The sequence below is a fragment of the Aedes albopictus genome, chromosome 2, assembly GCF_035046485.1.
Source record: "Aedes albopictus strain Foshan chromosome 2, AalbF5, whole genome shotgun sequence".
Taxonomy (NCBI): Eukaryota; Metazoa; Arthropoda; class Insecta; order Diptera; family Culicidae; genus Aedes; species Aedes albopictus.
In genome coordinates, this window is record NC_085137.1 from 208,682,511 (window position 1) to 208,702,741 (window position 20,231).

A 20,231-nucleotide genomic window follows, 5' to 3' on the forward strand; every position below is an offset into this window, starting at 1 on the left:
ACCTACTTGCACCCAGTTATAGTGGCCTACGGTAGGTACAAGTCGGGAACGTACTTTAAGGCCTCGTTACGATTCCATGGTCGACATAAGCCCACCTGTCGTTTTTGGTCAGAGTCACCCGACCCTACTAAGTGGGTAGACTGCCGTTACAATCAGCTCACCTGTTCATGATTGCTGAGGCGTCTACCATCTCCATTGCCATAGCATTATCACGAACTTACTGGCATCGTTCCTGATGTGCCCGAGGCATTCCCAGCAGGGCTACGGCACTTTTGGGAAGCGATGGATAATTTAAAAGCCGTCATCAAAGAGAATCTAAAGTTTAAATTGGGTTTGAATTGTTTATTTTACATATCGTAGTACATAATAACAATAATTATTTAAATCTATATACAATCCATGCTTTTCCGCCGGCAATCGTCCACATGCTTTTACATTGCTCGAATAATCTTACTTGTTTGAAAAACCTAGCCGTTTTTGCCTATACCGTTACCTTACGCAAGGCCATGCTTTGCTTTCGCCTTTATCTGCGTTAACCTTTCGGCGAACAATCTTTTATAATGGTGCGGGTGGGTAGAAAAAAGAATACCCCTCCGATGCAAATATCAAATTGCATCATAGAAACAGATACAAAAATGTTGGCCTTCTTTGCCAGTGGTTTTTACTCGATTTCTCTCACGCGTGCTGCAGTACAGAAGAACCACAAAAAGGGAAAACACGCCTACGTGCTGAAATGTAAAAACATAACCAAATCAAAGACGAAAAACTTGGATGCTTTTCTTATTCCAGCAAGTTTCGTTGAGTTCGGGCTACATAGTGCGTGCCATCCATGCAAGTTCCTAGCTGTTGTTGTTTTGTAAAAGTAAGGAAACTGTCACCTACAAACGCAAAACACTCAAGTACGATTTTGATTTGCAAGAGAACTAAATAACAGCCAATTTGTGATTGATCATTTTTCATAAAAACACTGAATTGGAAGTGATGATAAAATGTAGAATCACAAAACGTTAGAATTATGTAATCTAGTGATCTATTTTTTCGATTTCTTGGGGCTAGTGTGTGTAGTAACTTATAACTGTCTTCGTCACATTCTCGGCCTACTTTAGTAACTTTGGGTTGTTATATCCTAGACTTTTGAAGGTTAGCGACCGCAGCTCTGTTTTTTTAGTAAAACGGTTTCTTGTTTTCAATTGTGATTTTTTATCGTTTTGATTATTGGATTTATCTGCTATAAATAGGTAAAATAAAGTAAAAATATAGTCCACTAGTGTATTTACTATTACTATTATTTTGTTTCCTTCGTGAATGTCTTACTGTTATAGCATTGATCTGCTGTAAAAGTTATCGTAGGATCTAGAAGGGAGCAGGAATATAAACGGAATCAGGAAAAGCAAGCTCGACGCCAACAGTTTCTTCTCACATTATTTATGCGTGTGGACTTCGATGCCTAGAACCGAAACATCATCCCTTCCAATAATGGTCATCATCGTCGTCGTACGCTATAGGCTAGTAGTAAGGTATGATTCCACCGAAAAATCTACCACGACGCGGTCCCCGTGCCTTGCCTCTTATTTAGTGAATGCGGCAAATACCGCCCAGATAACTTCGTTGGCATTTGCTTTGGCGGCCTCGGTTTCGAAGTCCAGGTCTAGCAATTCTCTCACGCGTCGCATCGCCAGCTCGTAGTCGTCGTCATTCAGCGGGGCGAAGGCATTCTCCAGCACGTCACTCGCGTGGGCTAGCAGGATAAGGGCCAGCATTCGCTTATCGATACGCTGCGGATCGTTGACCCACTTGGTTAGCACGGCGTCCTGAATCTGCGGGTAAAGATTAACGTATAGTTTATATGGGATCAAGTACAAATTACGCCACGCTTTAGAGGGTCTCTGTCATTTGGCATGAAGGACAGACGGCATAAAGGGAAGATTCATTAATTACGTCCATAGTTTTTCGTGGTTTCTTAGACATGCCACAATATTTTCCTATATCTAATACACGTACTGTCACACTGGACTGCCATGGAGCGCCATGATCTCGAAGTAATTGCCGAGAACAGAAAAATGTTTGTATAGGGAAGTGGAACCATCTCGGAAGGGGTCCTATTTTCATTTTTCATTTTCATTTTCATTTTGCAGCATTTGGTGGGGCAATGAGAGCGCAAGTCAGTCCAAAGCCGATGATAAGGAGGGGTAATGGCTGAATAGTCTTTGCTGACCACATAAACGCCATGGGATAGGAAAAGAGTATTTTGGTGTGGGATTAGGGTGTTGGTACAGACTTGACAATATCAATGCTATTCAGATGCAAAATAATTTTAAGGCTCAATAGTGAATCGCATAGGGTAAGGGAGGTATTTTGGACCCCTTTAGGAAGTGGATGAACAATTCAGCGAAAAAAGAAAGTTCCCACTTAAAAATATGGATAATTTCAGTAGGCATCACGTAGAGCAACATGTTTTCTGTCGAAAAAGGCCAAACAGAACTCAAAATTGTTGTAGTAAATACGAGAAATATCAAAACTCCTGAAGGATCTCGGGCTTCTATTTTGGACCACCTGATTTTATTTTGGACCACCAAGTGCACATATTTTGGCCCACCAAATTAAACTTCAATTGATTGATGAAATGAAAGCCACCTCAGCAAAAATTTAAACATAGTTAAAACTATGTGAAGTTTACATCTTTTCCATTCATTTTTTGAGGCAGGGAACGTTTAAAAATTACGTAACGGTAAAAAAAGATGACATTTTGTTGCAATTTCCAGTTTTTACGCATTGTAGTATGATGTTTCATAAAAAATGTTACGCAAAACGTATATTTATTAACTATTGCATGACGTCAGTCACCATGCATAAATTACGTAACGCTTCACATAAGTCTAGAGATTTTGCTAAATATAAAGGCGTTCCACACATATTGTAATGAGTGGAAGGGCCATCAAAAATAAAGTAATCTGAATGATACGTAAATTGTCACTGACATTGTCTCAGTCATCAACTGATTGCCGAGAAGGACAACTTTTCTAAACTGGATGACTGAATACCTGAAAATTTCAACTTGTCGAGAAGTTGTTAGGACACAAATCGAATCGAAATTTTTAACTAGGCGAAAAGTTGCTAGAACAAATCGAACCCACAACATTGTAAAATAAACGTATAACAACCCAGATCACGGGAGGTCCAAACTTATTCTATTTATCTGTTTTTAGAATACATTACATTGGCATGAATATTTTCTCCCTTTAGAAGGAACTGGAGAGATGGATCTGACAGGTGGTCCAAAATATATTCACATCTGATTATGTTGAACATATTTTGGCCATACCTCAAACCACCATTTTAGTAAATAATATCGCTCCACCGAGGTTAAGAACAGTTTATTTTGAGTTCTTACAAGGCCCTAACTACATTCACATGAAATAAATATTTATTTTTAAAATTTAATACCTCTTCGAAGTCGACTACAAATTTGTCACCTTCTCTGTTTTTGGTGCTTTTCCGTGCGTTTCATGGGAAGTGAAAACATTTTCTCTATTTTTGATACTGAACAGCATATTTAACTGACATCCAAAATAAAGGTCATCACATAGTTGAATACTTTTCGTGTTCCAATAAAAATTTACCAAGATTTAGTAGAGATTATGTGATAAATATCATAAAACTCCCTAGGTGGGCCAAAATACCTGCCCGGTCCAAAATACCTCCACTACCCTACCTTCCAAAACCAAAAAAAAAATAATCCACAAAGTGCCAAGCAAATCACAGAAAGAAAAAACGCCCGATTGTTTATTTTGTCAATTATAACAAACGGAAACTTCCACCCTCTCAGACTCGCCAGTCACCCGGAAAAAAATGTGCCTTCAGTTCTGGAAAATATATTATCCCCAATTAAGCCTTTAATCGAATAGTCCGCGTGGTCTTGTAGTACCCCAGCTATGTAAGAACCAGTCATTGCCATATATATTAAATGCTAGACATGACCCCATGGATAACATTTGCATATGTAAAAGCTTTGCTGATGTGACTTTCCTATTAGGCAATTTTCTCATCTCATGTTTGTCTTTAAAACCTTGTCAAGCTTAGAAAATTGAAGTTAATAAACAATACATAACACGGTTCGAATTCCCATAGAATGAGAACATTCATTCGCTCTACAACACCATAGGAGATAATATCACATTGGCTGATTACAGTACAAATGCGAAAAATCTCCCTTTCCCCCTATCCGCAACCCGGGGACGCGCCCTGTTGGATTTCGAAAGCATCGGAGAATATTACAAACCTTCAATGGCATTCCCATACACTAACCCACATTGCCCATTCAGATGTCTGACTGGGCCTATTACCCTCCCTCAGTTTGTAATATTTATATTATATTTTATTTAATATTTTCCCGGCACATAAATGACTTCGATAAATGTTCGATATACTATGCAGCATCATGATCAGTATAACTATATCAGATGATTTGAAGATCTAATTTTTACAGAATTGTTTGCCATTGATTATACATTCAGCTATTCCAATCATTACTGCAAAGCACATCGACCACATGCCTGAAATCAAAGCTTCCAGGAAGATATAATCCAAGCCCAGGGCATCTCGGCAGGGGTCCTATTTTGGGCACTTTTCTGCTATAACTCAGCCAATTCTGAACCAATTGACACAATTTTTGGAACGCAATGAGATACGTATAGTAGGTATCTAGCCGTGTACAAAGTTTCAAGTCAATTAGTTTGGAATTGACTGAGTTATAGCTAAGGGTGCCCAAAATATCGGCCGCTGCCCAAGTGGTTCGCTACCCTATACGTACGCCGAAAATGGAGCCGAAGTTTGTTTGATGCGCGGAATAAGCGTTGCGCTGATATTACGTCCAACCGTAATATTTTTCTTTGTTGTTCCCACTGGAACTTGGCCAGCCTCTTCTAAACTCAGTGTTCTTTGAGTATTTTCTTAGTTATAATTTGAAGGACTTTCTTTGCCTGACATTTCATGAATTGTAATTATTAGACCAGCACTTGGGCCAGCACAATGATACACTATGCTTAGGGAAATCGAGAAAACTTCCTAACCGGAATGGAAATTGAACCCGCCGGCCGCCTCCAGTTTGGCGATTCATAGCCTTGTCCACAAGGCTAACTAGAAACCGACCATCATCTCCTTATCGGCGAGATCCTGCCGCGTATTGCTAGGATTCATCCAGAGGTAGAAAATCTATTTGGCGTAGATTCAACATATACCGATTGGAAGAAGCTACCGTAAAAAGGTCCTTCGACGAAGAGCAACAGAACCATGTCGCGGGAATTCCGGATGGTTGCAGCATAGAAGATCAACGGATCGTCATTAAGATAGCCCTCATCGCCGTTGGCGTTTTGGGTAAACAATCACATAGCCTAGACCTACCATACCATACCATATAACTTACTTTTTTCACTAGTCGACACTTGATAACATTATCGTTCAGCGGATGCGTCGTCATGTCGAATAAGAGGAAGTTCTGCTTTTCTGTCGTTAGCACACCCTTTTCCACCAGGTTCTTGGCAAGCCTTTCGCGTACATTTTTCAACTGATACCGCAACTTCAGAGGGTTCCAGGTTTCACCTAACAACGAGAAAAGTTACCAACACGCCGGTTGAAAATAGTCGATCCACTTCCCCGCGGCTTCGAACTCACCACTCAGATATTCGATCCAGTTCTGTATGGTTTCCGGCGGATCGGTGTCTTTGATGTGCTTTAGTGCTTCATCCAGCAGTACGTCTCCGGTGGGTGTGTCCGATTTGAGGATGATTTTCCGGGTGCATAGTCCCTTCCGTCGCATACCTGCCCGTTCCAGTTCTACGCGTCCTCGCAGTCCCAACTCTATTAGGATGCAACCACGCAGACCGCTCGATATGCAGTCGTTCCAGAACGATGTGTATCCCTGTAAAAAATAAATTTGAAAACATGAAGTTTAATATTTAAGAAATAAGTTTCATAATTATCAGCTAAGTGATATGAATAAAAATGAGTATTTACTTAAGGCCAACCTGACTTGAGCAAAGGAAACTGTTTTAGCATTTACTCAAATCCGTATGAATAAAGTTGTACTTTACTCAAAGCAAGTTCGAATTTCAAACACAGCATTTGCTTTGTCAAAACTGGTGTTTACGTTTTGGTTTTCGGGTCAACTGAATAAAAATCAATAAATTTAGGGGGAGTAGCTGAGGATGATAGGGCGTATATCCGAATTCAGCTAAAAGTAGGGAGAGTCCGAAACAATCTGCAGCCGTTTTACTATGCTAGCGATTCCTCCGGAGATTTATTTTTCGACTTCCTCTGAATTATTCCACGAGACCCTCAAGGGAAGCAGTACTTGGGATTCCTAAGAATTTCATCCTAGGTTTCCGCCAGGAGTTGTTCCAGAGATTTCTCCTATAGTTGTTTATGGAATTCCGCCAGATCTATCCAAAAGCTGTTCCTGGGAAGTCCGTTAGATTCTTCCAGCAGCTGTTCATTTTAGGATTGTTTCAAGAGTTCCTCCTGGGATATCTGTAGTAGTTGCTTCTGGAAGCAAGTTCTTCCTGGGATTCCCCTAGAAATTCCTCCGTTCTGAATTTTCTACAGGAATTCCTCCTGGGATTCCTCTAAGAGTTACTCCTTGGATTCTCCCAGGAGTTCCTCATGCGATTCCTCCTGAGATTCCTCTAGGAGCTCCTCTTGTGATTGCTCCATGATGTCCTCCTGGAATTCCCCATAGAGTTTCTCTTGAGATTCCTCCAAAAGTTCCTTCTGGGATTCCTCGTAGGGTTCTTCCAGGTGAGTAGTTTAATACCCATATATTGGGGTGCATAATTTACAATGTTATTTTTTTCTATGTCATGAGCAGCTTGATCTAGTTGTCTCGCATCCTATGACAGGGTGGCCACTCAACTTGCTAAAACAAAATCCCGGTTATTTCCCGGTTTTTCTAGGTTCAGCTACATTTTTTCCCGGTTTTATAAAAACTTATTTATATGGTAAAATAAGAACTCTGACAATACTGTTTTTATCTTTCAAACTTTTCTGAATTTAATTTCTGAAAAAATGGATAACTTAAACTAACAAAGACTACAGTCATAGCACAATCATGGGTCACACACAATTATGGGCCAATTCCATTTGAATTGCATGGTGAACTGTCTGACTAATAATTGTGACTGAGTGACCCATAATTGTGCAATGACTGTACAAGAGGTAATCGAAAAACGCATATCTGTCAAAGAATATGCATTAGAGGGGGAAAAAGAAAGGTACAAAACACTTATTCAAAAAGAGTATTCTGCTTAGAATGTTCGAAAATTCAAAGAGGGTATTCTCCTTAAAGGGTATGAAGGGTACAAAAGGTTATTGCGGGAATTCCAGGTATGATTCTGGAGAAATATTTTAGGTAGTTGAGTCCCTGAAATAAAAAGTTCTACTTGTAGCCAGATTATAACCGAGTTTCGTGTGAAGAAAGGTCTGACAGAAGTATTGTTGGATTCTTTGTATAATATCATACTAAAATTATGATAGATATTTCTTATGGAAATGCCAAATGATAAATTTGTGGGATAAAACTGTTTAGGCATCATTGAATAAATTTCTTGAGAATCTGGAGCAATCCATGGGGAATCTTTGGAGGATTTTTGGAAAAATCCTTTAAAGAAACTTGTGAAGGTAAACTGAGATTTAAAAATTGTTCGTGGAATCTCTGGAATAATTATTGGAGGAATACTTGCTACTGTTCACTGTTAGTTTCTTTGACAGAATACTAATGAAATGACTGAGATGATTCCTAAAGAAAGCCATTCTTAGAAGAGTGAACATATTGTTAGAATTCTAAAATATTTTTTACAAGAAATCCTTGAAAAAAATCGTAAAAAAACTCTAGAGAACACCCCCCTCCCCTCCCACACTCGTAGACTTTTGCCATGCAAAAATTTTGAAATTTGATGGAGCGTAGACTTTTGCCAGACCCCCGTCTCCCCCTAAAAAGATTACGTGATTTATGAACGGCCCCTTGCTGGGTTTATTGAAAATGTAACTTGGGGAAATTTAGTCTGGGAAGTTTTTTAATAAACTTCTAGTGATGTTGGGGTTTTTTTGGGAAGATTCTTCTAGAAATACCCAAAATTGTGGGACAGAATACAACAGAAAAGCCTTCACGACTTTTCCCATTTATACTACTAGACATTAAAGACAAATTTTGTCTATTAAATCTTGCTTCGAATTCATAAAAAACCTACTACGTAATTTTGACTGTAAATTCCATGAAGAAAGCTAACTGTGAATTAAACAAAAATGTTCTCAAAGTTGGAGTGAAAATTCGATTCCCGTTTCGGGCGATGAAGCTTTTTGTGAGAGAAGTCTCTTCCAGTAGGTACTGGTGCAGGTGCATGCTTCGTATGTCCGTTGTCTAGTATCAGTGCATTACAACATGTTCGGGGCTGTCCATTAATTACGTAAGGGATTTTTCGCGATTTTTAGACACCCCCTCCCCCCCTTGTAAGATTTTTTGTATGAAAAGCCAAATATTTTTGTATGGCGCGTAAGATTTCTCAAACCCCCCCTCCCCCTATAAACCCTTACGTAATTAATGGACAGCCCCTTCCTTCATAATACTGATGAGTTTAAACCATTCAAACTTAAATTCATAGGTTTTTATCACAAGCTGACACAGTCATTACCGAGCGAACGTAGATATTGTAGGTAGGGGCTGTCCATTAATTACGAAAGGGAATTTTAGCGATTTTTCGACACCCCCTTCCCCCCTTGTAAGATTTTTTGTATGAGAACCCAAAATTTTTTGTACGGCGCGTAAGGTTTTTCAAACCCCCCTCCTCTCATAAACCCTTACGTAATTAATGGACAGCCCCGTACGGTGTTTACTTCTCAGCTTGCGATCGATCCTCTCCGTAGGTACTGGGTGTGGCAAATCATCCACAGGTGGAGAGGGGCATATGATGTCTGACGGGCGCTGATGTAGCGTACCCAACAACGGGAATTCCTTCAGGAGCTCCTGAATTTGTTTTAAGAGTTTTTCAGGAATTCCTCCAGGTTCCCCAGAAATTACTTCAGAAGTTCCCAGAAAATTCCTGAGGAATTCATAGGGACCATCCATACCAGATGCTTTTCTCGATGAACTCCTGAATGAATTTGCAAGGAACATCTAGAAAAAATCCCGAGAAGCTTTTCATAGAATTCCTGAAGAAAATCTCGAGGAACTCCTGGAGGACTTAACACATATTCTTTGATAAATCTTTGTATAAATCTGCGAAAAATTCTGGATGCAGCTCCTGTCTGAAATTCAAATGAAGTTCTGTTGGGAATTTAGGGATAACTACAGTAGACGTTCGATAAGTTCAACATGTTTACGTTTCACTTACCGAATGAAATTCGATAACTGCAACAACTGACAGACGTCGCATAACTGTCTGTTGCTGCAGAATGCAACCAATGTGCATACGAAAAACATCGCATTGCAACAAAAGTACATGCGAAAAACATCGCATCGCTGTTGGCATTTCATTTTGACGGAAAGCGGTGCGATAACTGCAAAATTGTTGCACTTAGCGGACTTGCAGTTAAAAAGCATTGCAGTTAAAGCGTTTGCACCAAGCGAACGTATACTAATACTGTATCGTTAAAACTTTTAAAAAGAACCTCTTTTTTTTAGAGATTTTTAAATAACTAATAACAGAATATTCAGATGAATTCCTAAAGGAAATGTTTTTAAAATATAGTTTTTTAGAATCTTCAATGGCATTAAATAATATTCCCTGAATAAAATGATAAACGGATTACTGTAAGAAGCCGAAATTTTGACCGATCACTAATCAAAGCTGGTTTGACAAAATGTCAAAATTTCAGCCTTATAGGGCATTCCGTTCCACAGAAGAGGCTTTCCACGGACCAGCACGAATCCATTTTAATCGATGTTTTTAATTTACTTGATATTTTTGTATACTATTCCTTTTCATGTGAGAAACCATTTTTTCATATCAAAAGTTCATATTTTGTATCGACTAACTTTCAAATAGGGCCTATGCAAAAATGGAACACAAGCAAATAAAAAATTATAACACGGAAACGGCTTGTTCGATCGGAAAGGTGTCTTCAGCAAAGTTGTAGAATAATATATGGCGGCTCTCAGAAAAATACACATTGAAAAATTTATTTAGTTTTTCTTCTGAAAAAACTGAATTTTGTTACTAAAAATTAAATATCTCAAAAAGTTATTTTTTTACCTTCGTGTTTTTTTTGTGAGAATAAAGTTTATTCTGTTAGCTATCATCTGTAAAATTTTTATAGTGGTAAAAAAATGTACAAAAAAGTTACGGCACTTTGAACATTTTTGGTTGCGTGTTTTTTTAGAGTGCATGACGAATTTCCCGCAAACTAGATTTTGGGGTTGGCAGCACCCTCTCAGATTTCAATGGAATTGTGTAGGTATGAAGACTATGTACTTTAAAGCAACGTTGCATACTTTGTTGTTTTTTTTTTAAATTTATCTACACTAATATTTGAAAAGGGCTTAAGTTTTTGACTATTTTATTTATACCAATACTAGCAGCCGCGGCAAACTTTGTCTTGCCGTCTTGCAGTGGTTTGACAACTATTGAGCTCAAAATAGCACCGCACTCTAGATTGGTTTCATTTCGATCGTGTTTATTTCCTTCCCAGCTCATGAAAAATCAGTACTTTATCAATTTTCTTACTTTTGTAGTTGATTTTCGTAACTTTTTGTACATATAAACACAGCCACCACGAATACGAACCGAACCGTTCAAGAGTCATATTGATCGGTTCATCCGTTCTTGAGTTTTGTTGCCTCAAAGGAACTTCAAATTCATTTATATATATAGATAACTTAAAAATAACATGACCTGCAAAAGAGTGTGGTATGTGTGACTTTAAGGGATTTGTGTAAACCTACAAGTAAAAAATTTAAATATTGAAAAAACGATCACGCTAAAAAAAGTTAAAAAATAAATTGAAGTCAATTTGGAATACATGCCCATTTGCGAAATTAAATTAATCCTATTTCGGAGAACCAAACCCCACACCAACCAATAAGAATAGAATTCAAAATGGATCAAAGTAATTAAATTGCTATTATCTAAATCTAACCCAACACAAAATGTTTTTTTTTTTGAGTCAAACCAATTTTTGGGTATTTTTATACGTGGATTTTCACATATTGATATTGAAATTGAACATAGCTTTACATGTTTCAATTATAAATCTATCCAATACAAAGAATATAATTTAGGATTCTCTTTTGAATTAGAACACAAGATTTGTTACACAGAAATTCAGAACATCAACCAGAAGTCGAATTTCAACTTAAAAGTTTTCTTATTCATAAGAGAATAAAATAAATACTTTGCATTAGATAGACTTGTGATTTAAACATATGGAGCTATGTTTAATTTAATATCTGTAAAAAACGCCCTGGATAAAATCTTTTGTTTTCTACCGAAGAGAAACACGCAAAATGATGACATGAAGTATTTGTTGTTAGGAACCGTCCATTAAAGACGTAGCATTTTAGAGGAAGTTTATGATATTGCTAGGAGCCTTCTATTAGGTATAGGAGAATATACTTTAAGAGGGGAGGAGCTGTCAAAAATGTTCTACTAATGCTACCGTGATTTCGAATGCAGCGATATGGTCAAACTCAAACATCACAGAATCCTTGAAAAAGGTCCAATAAGGACCGAAACGTCGGGTTAAGAAAACATATAGTTCTTTTTCATTGACCAAATTAGACTGAATTGCCAATTAACGATATCATCCAACGTACAGTCGATCACCCAAAGAAAGTCAAACTCAAAGCAATAAACAAGTACAAATCATTTTATTGCAATAGGTAAATATCATTTAAAATAAAAAATCAATAATTTTGCTTTCGGGATGAAATTGATCAGTATTGTCGTCGCGGTTGAAACCCGAAGTTTACTCACACCCGATAATCAAATTTTCTCAAAATCCATACGTTAAACCTAACGTCGGACATAGTGCGCTGGATAGCGGACCTGGCCCTCTTTCCAGCGCACTGTGCCCGACGTACGTCCGACACACGGTTTAGGAGAAAAATCGATTTTCGCGTGTCAAAAATTCCGATTTTCAACTGCACGAACAATAAATGAAATACCTTTGCATGCGTTGCGTTGCGTTGCGTTGCGTGGTAACGGAGTAATTCGTAGATTGCATACTGAAAGTTGTCATGTTAAAACTTTAATACTCCTATTCTAATTGCTTATGGAATGCTATTTGGGAAGGAACAGCTATCCAACTAGAGGTTGAAGTAAAAAGACATGAGAACTTCCATTGCCGGCCACGCCCATCTTCTCCGTTACGAGGATAGGAAAGAATGTGATGATATGACACCTACTTTACAAGAGGTCAGCGACTCACCGGCACTCCCATAGGTGTCAAGGAGTTGGATATTTGGAATGGGGTGATTTGGGAATCACTATAAGCGAGTGATGCGACAAGATTCAGATTGTGTAAGTGTATTTGAGTAAATCATGTAGATGTGTTGAGTGAGTGAAAGTGTTTTAGTATATTTAAACACCAACGTTGGGAGTGACATAGCTAAGAAATTTTGTCACTCCATGGGCCTTTATGATTCCGGGATGGGGCACAGGCATTTACACTGTGTCCTGGCTAACCTAGGCTAGCCTAGGCTTAACCGCCATTGATCGGTCTCTGAAACGATAAGAAACACGTTATGTGGATGGGAAAGGATAGTAGGGAAGGGATAACTATTTATCGAGATGCCAGCGACTCACCGACGCTCTCGAAAAAATAGAAAGGAAATATGATTTTGGTACAGGAATGGTCAGGTATTCAGAATGATTTTAACAGCACATGTAATTAAGACACATAAACATGATTATAATCTACTAATATAACCATAATTTCAATTGTATACATATTAGCATTGAGGAAACCAATAACTCTCCTCCCATAAATACAGAGAAAGACAAATAAACCAACCAATCGTGACGTACTTATTGGATGGCCCCTAAATTCAAAAACGAAATGATATTCAGTGGGACCGTAAAAAACCTTTAAAGGACTTATCCAATGATAAACCGAACCCACCCCCACCCGGTCCAAAAACCTCAACACTGTAGCAGGGCCAAGCCAATCAGAATTGGATGATTCGGCAGCGTCAAAATACCTGAATCGAGAGATTCCACTTTTCCATTTGGATAGGTCCACCCGCAAAACCCGACCGGCATTGCCATACGTCGTCAAGCAGCGGCGTCGTATATCCCACAAACATAAACCCTTTCCGTCTTCCCACAAGTAGTGTTGATCTGATTCACTAAAGGCAGCACACCACCGCACCGAAATTTTATAGTTGCTGCCTCTTATGCACTTAATTGCTTGTAGAACGCAAAACCCAAGTTCACATAAGTATCAAATTGGTATTATCTCACCCAGTTGTCCAAATCTTTGTACATAGTTAGTACGTAGCTGCGACGTGTTAGCGACGACGATGCATCTTCCAGAATCGTCCTTGCCGAATCCCGATGCTCCTCCACTTTGACATTGACGCCGCCTCAGAAGATAAGAGAAAATGCAGAATATTTTCACTGGCACATTTGTCTTTAACTTCTTCGTTTTCATTAGCAATCCTTCTATTTTTCGCAATATTGAGTGCATTTCACTGCGATTCGAACCGAGTTAATACTATTTGGGAATGGATGGAAAAACGAAAATTCTGACGGGAACAAAAATGTTCACATCCGTCAGCAAGCGCGGCACACTACGATCTTTCAGTAAATGAAATACCTTTGCATGTGCCAAAAATATGTTTTCCACCTGAATTAACAACCCCAGAATGTGAAATGCTGCGCAAAAGTTTAACGAGTTTTCTCAATTTTTAATTATTCAAGTTTAAAATTTAATAAATTTCATGAAAACGCCTTAAAGTATGCACTTTTCATACTGAAAAAGTGATTACTTCCGAAAAGTGCAATTTTATGTATAAATTTGAATATTTATAAAATTTTTGATTATGAAATCGTGTTTAGCAAAATTGGCAGCTAAAAGCATCCATTCGAATATTCATTACATGTGCGATACAGCCACGGTAACAAAAGTTTGAAAGGGTATTTGAGGTTCGCCAAACACGCAATTACGGAAAATATTGAATTTAATACAGAAATATGTGTATACACTCTAAAAAACACACAACCGAAAATGTTCAAAGTGCCATAACTTTTTTGTACATTTTTTTACCACTATAAAAAATTTACAGATGATAGCTAACAGAATGAACTTTATTCTCACACAAAACACGAAGGTAAAAAAATAACTTTTTGAGATATTTAATTTTTAGTAACAAAATTCAGTTTTTTTTTTTTCACCCTCCCCCTGGATATTCAATCTTGACGCGATGGGAGGGCTTAACCCATTACCACTTTAGTGCCAGTTTATTCACCACCGCTTGGACTTTGAGCTAGATATATCTGGTTTACGAGTTGAGCGCAAGTGAAGGAATCGGCCGTAAGTGCTAATGGGAACCAAAGGAGTATCCGTTGTGCATTTATCACAAGTTTAAGACAAGTTATAATTCAGCTTGCATAGACCTAATCTTTGTATTCATTGAATTTTCTCCAATTTAACAATAATTGTTAAATTTAACGTAACGCAAGAGTAGGGGAGGCCTTTGCGTTACACTCATCATTCATTACTTGAAATCGAAAGTACACAGGACAGAGGACGCTAGGATAAGTTGACTTACAGCCTTACAGATTAGATTCATTACAATTAGAAAATTAAGGACTGATTAGGTAAAGATACAACTGTTGATTATAGGAGTTATATTTGTATTTCTTATTTTTTATGGGTTTTGTGAATTTATAGAAGTTGACAAATAATCATTATCATTTTTCAGTTGACTGAACTTTTTTGTTTTTATATCTTGGACGCTATTATTTCACTGATCAAAAACAGCAGGAATTTAGTTAGGACTTAGGACGGTTGACAATGTAAAGGGTTACGATGGATATAATATTACGTTGGACTGAGATGATCACAGATATGCAGAAGCCGACTAGCGAAATTAGGAACACAATTTGATACATTATTGACTATATTTTGACAAATAGGGTTTGACAAATTTCTTTACAATATCGAATGGAAGCTCAAAAAGTGTTATCTAACACTAATATGAGAGTTATTTGGGGATGATGCTGGTGCTGTCAATGACTAACATCGGTTATTGACACTATTGGTAATCAGCTTGAAATAATTTTCAGAATGTATTATAAAATAATTGAGGATATTATCTGAATATTGTTTGGGGAAGCTGTCAGAAAAACTAGTTGCCCATATCGGCTAAAAACGCTAGCTCTGGTAGCTATCTTCGAATAATTTTCAGAAATATCAAATGTTTAAAAATTAGCAACGACACATTTTTTTTTTCTTTTTGCTCTTTGTATATTTCTTAAGAATAGTACTCTGAAGGCGTTAACATAGACATAGACACCCTTTTTTTATCTCTGAATATTGTCCAGTGACCTCGGAGATTTTCGATTATTGAATTATTGTTCAATTATCAAATCATATTTGGAGCTTCCATTCGATCAAAACACTAGTAAACAGTATTTTTTAAAACTACTACGACCCAATGCTAATTACTACACACTTTGCTCAAGTTGACGACATCGTCTAGTCCATCGTGAGTATTGGTCCTAGTAGGGGGAAAGTTGGGAAAGGGTCCAGGCTTTGCTATCAGCTGTCCTGCAGCTCCACCTGGTCACTCTTCAAAAAAAAAAATCAGTTTTTTCAGAAGAAAAACTAAATAAATTTTGCAATGTGTATTTTTCTGAGAGCCACCATTTATTAATCTACAACTTTGCCGAAGACAGTTAACTCGATAATTTTCGATAAATTATCGCAGTTACGATAACGATAACTATGTATAATTCAACGCATTATTTATCGTTAACGACGAGTTATCGAACCACTGTCAACGAAGTCAAAGTTGGCGTTAACTTATCGGCGATAATTTATCGATTAACAACCTTGCCACAGATATATGTTTGAGAAGCATCAGAACCCGAATCCGGATAATCGAGTTTTACCTGCACTTTGAAAACTGTTATACCAATGTTATAACAATTCGTTCTAAAACCAATTTACTATTCTCAAATTCCCAAGAAATAGTGGTCGTCATATTTAAACCGTGTAGCGAAAAATTGCTTCAAATTTTTTCTCATCAAAAATAAATGTATTCACAGAAGTTCAAATAGCATAGCATAGCATAGCATAGCATACCATAGCCGACCGTACACATCCTGGGGTGGCTGTCGATAGAGACGTTCAATGCGCCAGAAAAGTTGCCTGGGACTTGACAAACCTTTCATTGAACGATCGACACCTGGCCAGGTCCTTACGATCAGCGGGGATGGGGAGGAAATGTTGATTAGATATCTACTCAGAATATGTCCAAGAACTTGGCCCACTTCATAGATATCTGGAGTTGTATTTTGGATAGGAATTTATGGGACGCTTTCCTTGGCGAAAAAGCAGAATTTTGGCATATTTACAAATATAGTAGGATCACAGACAAACAGACGTAACACTCTGATAATTCCCATTTTCAAAATTTGATGCTTGGCCAACTGCCCAACCGTGGCGCTCGCATCGTTTTTGTTCGAGTTTGACGTTTGTTCACTACCGCCATCTAGTTGGTGGTCGGCCAAAAATAGTCCTATTAGTATTGGGCGAATATGTTTCCGTGACTATGATTTGAATCGAAAAATGTTCGAAGTGTTACGTCTGTTTGTCTGTGGTAGGATATTGAAATTTTCATTTACCTGAATTGATCTGAAAGCAACAATAATTCAGTTATACATAAATAATGGATAGATCTCACCAAACTGGATTTTTTTTTTGCTGATTGCTTCCGAAAATTTCTTTTCTTATAATTTGGAGAGATCTTCCTCAACAGCCCATGTCGTCTCAGCAGGGGGAAGTGCCGGTCTCAACCAGAAAATGTCCTCCCAGGAATCGAAATTTTTGAACTTCAGCGTTGGAAATCTTGCAGCTTGACGTTGACGCCAATTCGCAGCAGACCGGGTAGAAGGAAGTCCATCTTCTTCATATGCAACTGGTTTACCGGTGGGGTCCTCTTCTTACCGCTTGAATTTACCGACATCGAATCGTTTTTATTTGTTAAACAATCCATAGCTATATGCCGTTTCGTGTGACGAATTTTGCAAACGTCTTTCAATGGGCTTAGGTGGAATATTTATGTTAAAAATAAAACTTTTAATTCATTATTATTATTAATATTTATTAAAGACACTTTACCACTTATGTGGCATTCGTGTCTATACTTTTAATTCAGCTGAATCTAGTATCTACGAAACAGGTGGAAAATCACGAACGCGAAAAAACTGACAGCCGAAATTTTCGATACGTCAACACAATAGAGGTAATAAACTATAGAGGAAGAATGTCGCTGGCGTCGCTGCCGAAACATCTCTTGCTGGCGGAGATAGGCCGGGCTATAAGTGTCAAAGCGAAAAAGTATGCAGTTTGACAGATAGGTACCCGACATGTTTGCGAACGAGAACAAAGGGAACAGCAGCGACATTCGTCCTCTATAGTTTATTAACTCTATTGTCAACACGCGCGCACAGACTCATAAATGTATTCACAGAAGTTCAAATGTCCTAAAAAATTGAAGACCTTTCTTCACATCTGGCATTCCTGCTGTGGAACCGAATCGCTAAAAAGTGAATCGCTACCAGGTTGAACAGTGTAGCTCTATATTGGAAATTTTACGGTCCAAATGCTTTTAATCTTGACCATAAAAGAATTACTAACATTATTTGCGAAGAGTTGATAAAGTAGTCTTCGCTATTTGGCAATCAAAATTCTAATGCATTCATTGAAAACAGGTTGGTAGTAGGTGGTGACTATGTCGTCATTGTCTACCATTAATCACCTGTAAAGATAAAGCCAAGATTGAACGTCGATTTTGGAGTTTGAAAATGGATTAGCATCAAATCGTGCCATATTTTAAACTAACATGTAACACTTTGCAATCGAGCAACATCGCGTCCGACTATCAACCTTCTCACTTCGCAGATGCTGTCTGGAATTATGTCATACATTGAGACGTGTCATCCTCCTTCGATTTAGGTTCTCACCCTTTCACATCGCTTTGATTGAACCCGACCGACCGTACAAGTACATATAAATCAAACAACCATCAAAGAAGGTATCTCTCGGTAGTGCGAAAAATAAATTTCGCACTTTCTTCCATAGGCCCCAATAAGTAGTTCTCTGCTACTTCTCGCCCACATTGTCACGGACGACGGGGTATCCAACGATGATAAATATACAATCAAAAAAGTGCCTCCAATGGCTGTGTGCAGGAAAACGTACCTCCTTATCTTTAAGCCCAAGAAGCAGCACTTCCTCCATTAGGGTGAGCCGCGTTTCCTTCGAATCGCAGTCCTCCATCTCGTCCTCGACTTCGTTGTTTTTGTTCTCCTGGTCATAATTGCTGGATGTGGATCCTCCTCCGCCACTGTTTGATTCTGTGTCGCGAGCTTTCACACGTCGGACAAGGCCTTCACTCCGATTCATCGTACTCCACCTTTCTTCACCAACTTCACTTTATACACACACTTTGCTTGCACTACACCACCGAGACTGCAGCAGCAACCGTGTTGTTTATGTGGGACTCTCCCCTCCGAAAAAATACCTAGGAATCCCCTTTTCGATTCAATCTTCCCGACGCACCACTTGTTTCAATCTCACTCGAACTCCACAGATTACATGGGAGGCTGCGGACGGCAATCCTCACGGAACGGAACACGACTTCTGGCCTAAAGTAATCGGATTTCTGCGGTGAAAACTCCCGACCGACGACAACTGGACACGAAACACGAATCAGGGAAAAAACATGGCGGATGGCAAATCATCAGTCTTTTGAGTGCTTGGCAAAGAAAAAAAAACATTCAAGCTGTGACAGCCAGAAGATGACACTTGTGCAATCCCGATGAAAATACAATGGATGCTTTGCGTCTTATTTGAAAAGGGGCTATCCTGGGAACAAAGTTGATTTTGATTCATTAAGGGCGAACGGGACGGTCGAGGAAATAAATCAGGCCAAACATTTCAATAGGTCCTATCTGCATTTGACAGGCTCTCTTTGTTCACTTTCTCTTTCAATTATTGCAATGTAATGGTACACTTTTCAACTATTTTTGCAGTACAAATCAAAAGACGATTGTTTTGACCATCGTTCAATGCAAGGAAATAATCAAAATACAAATAAACAGCTGAGATATTAACGAAAGAGAGGGAAACCATAGAGAGCCTCTCTTCTGCAGATTGGACCTTTAGACATGTTTGGCCTGCAATATCCGCCTGTGCTCTGTTGCTATTTATACTAATGTCGTTTTCGTTTTTGCGGCGGTGCTATTGTTCGTGCAGTTGAAAATCGGAAGTTTTGACACGCGAAAATCGATGTTTCTCCTAAACCATGTGTCGAACGTACGTCGGGCACAGTGCGCTGGATAGAAGGCCAACTCCGCTGTCCAGCGCACTACGTCCGACGTTAGGTTTCACGTATGAATTTAGAGAAAATTCGATTGTCGGGTGTGGGGAAACTTCGGGCACAAACAAACAGACGTCTCACTCTACTCACTTCCCATCGTTCCCCTTATTAACGGATCATTCAAATATTCCTTGGTTCGCAAATCGCTTGCTCATGGCGCTTACATCGTTTTTGCTCCTGTTTGACGTTTGCTCACTACCGCCATCTACTCAATGGATTTGCGCACCACAGCAAAATTAGCATTGGGCGATTATGTTTGCGTGACGATGTTTTTATCGCATTTTGTTCCAAGTGATACGTCTGTTTGTCTGTGCTTCGGGTTTCAACCGCGACGACAATACACCGCTTCGTGCTACACTTTTCACTGAAAAAACGAACATTTTCGGTGCAGTTGCGTTGGTGTGCGTGAATAAAAACCAAAATATTGACAGCTTTGCAAACGCTGATTGGTGGAAACGGTGCGCACCTGCTACACTCTCGAATTTTTGAGTGCTGAACTATCTTGAGCGGCGCAGAAAAAGTGCTACACCGGTGTAGCACCACCGCAAAAACGAAAACGACATAAGATGGTACACTGAAATAAATTTTGTTGTAGTTACTATCGAATCCATGGTAAAATTAAAGAACTGCACCA

General features: G+C 38.6%; 1 protein-coding gene across 1 annotated transcript; it reads right to left on the reverse strand.

Annotated features, from left to right (window-relative positions):
• Positions 1-327: 327 nt before the first annotated feature.
• LOC109621948 (Golgi phosphoprotein 3 homolog sauron) lies at positions 328-18,980 on the reverse strand. The gene is made up of 4 exons (XM_020076150.3): positions 18,418-18,980; positions 5,671-5,917; positions 5,423-5,598; positions 328-1,817 (listed from the first exon to the last, which is right to left on the reverse strand). Exons 1-4 carry the CDS (start codon positions 18,619-18,621, stop codon positions 1,569-1,571), a joined length of 876 nt encoding a protein of 291 aa, XP_019931709.1. The 5' UTR covers positions 18,622-18,980; the 3' UTR covers positions 328-1,568.
• Positions 18,981-20,231: the final 1,251 nt, after the last annotated feature.

Bases quoted from the DNA above. Each gene is read 5' to 3' on its own strand.
- LOC109621948 (XM_020076150.3), bottom strand. From the start codon at position 18,621: ATGAATCGGAGTGAAGGCCTTGTCCGACGTGTGAAAGCTCGCGACACA. The intron at 5,918-18,417 runs GTACGTTTTCCT...TATTTTTTACAG, and splicing joins TTGGGCTTAAAGATAAGGAG to GGATACACATCGTTCTGGAA. The intron at 5,599-5,670 runs GTGAGTTCGAAG...TCTCGTTGTTAG, and splicing joins CTGGATCGAATATCTGAGTG to GTGAAACCTGGAACCCTCTG.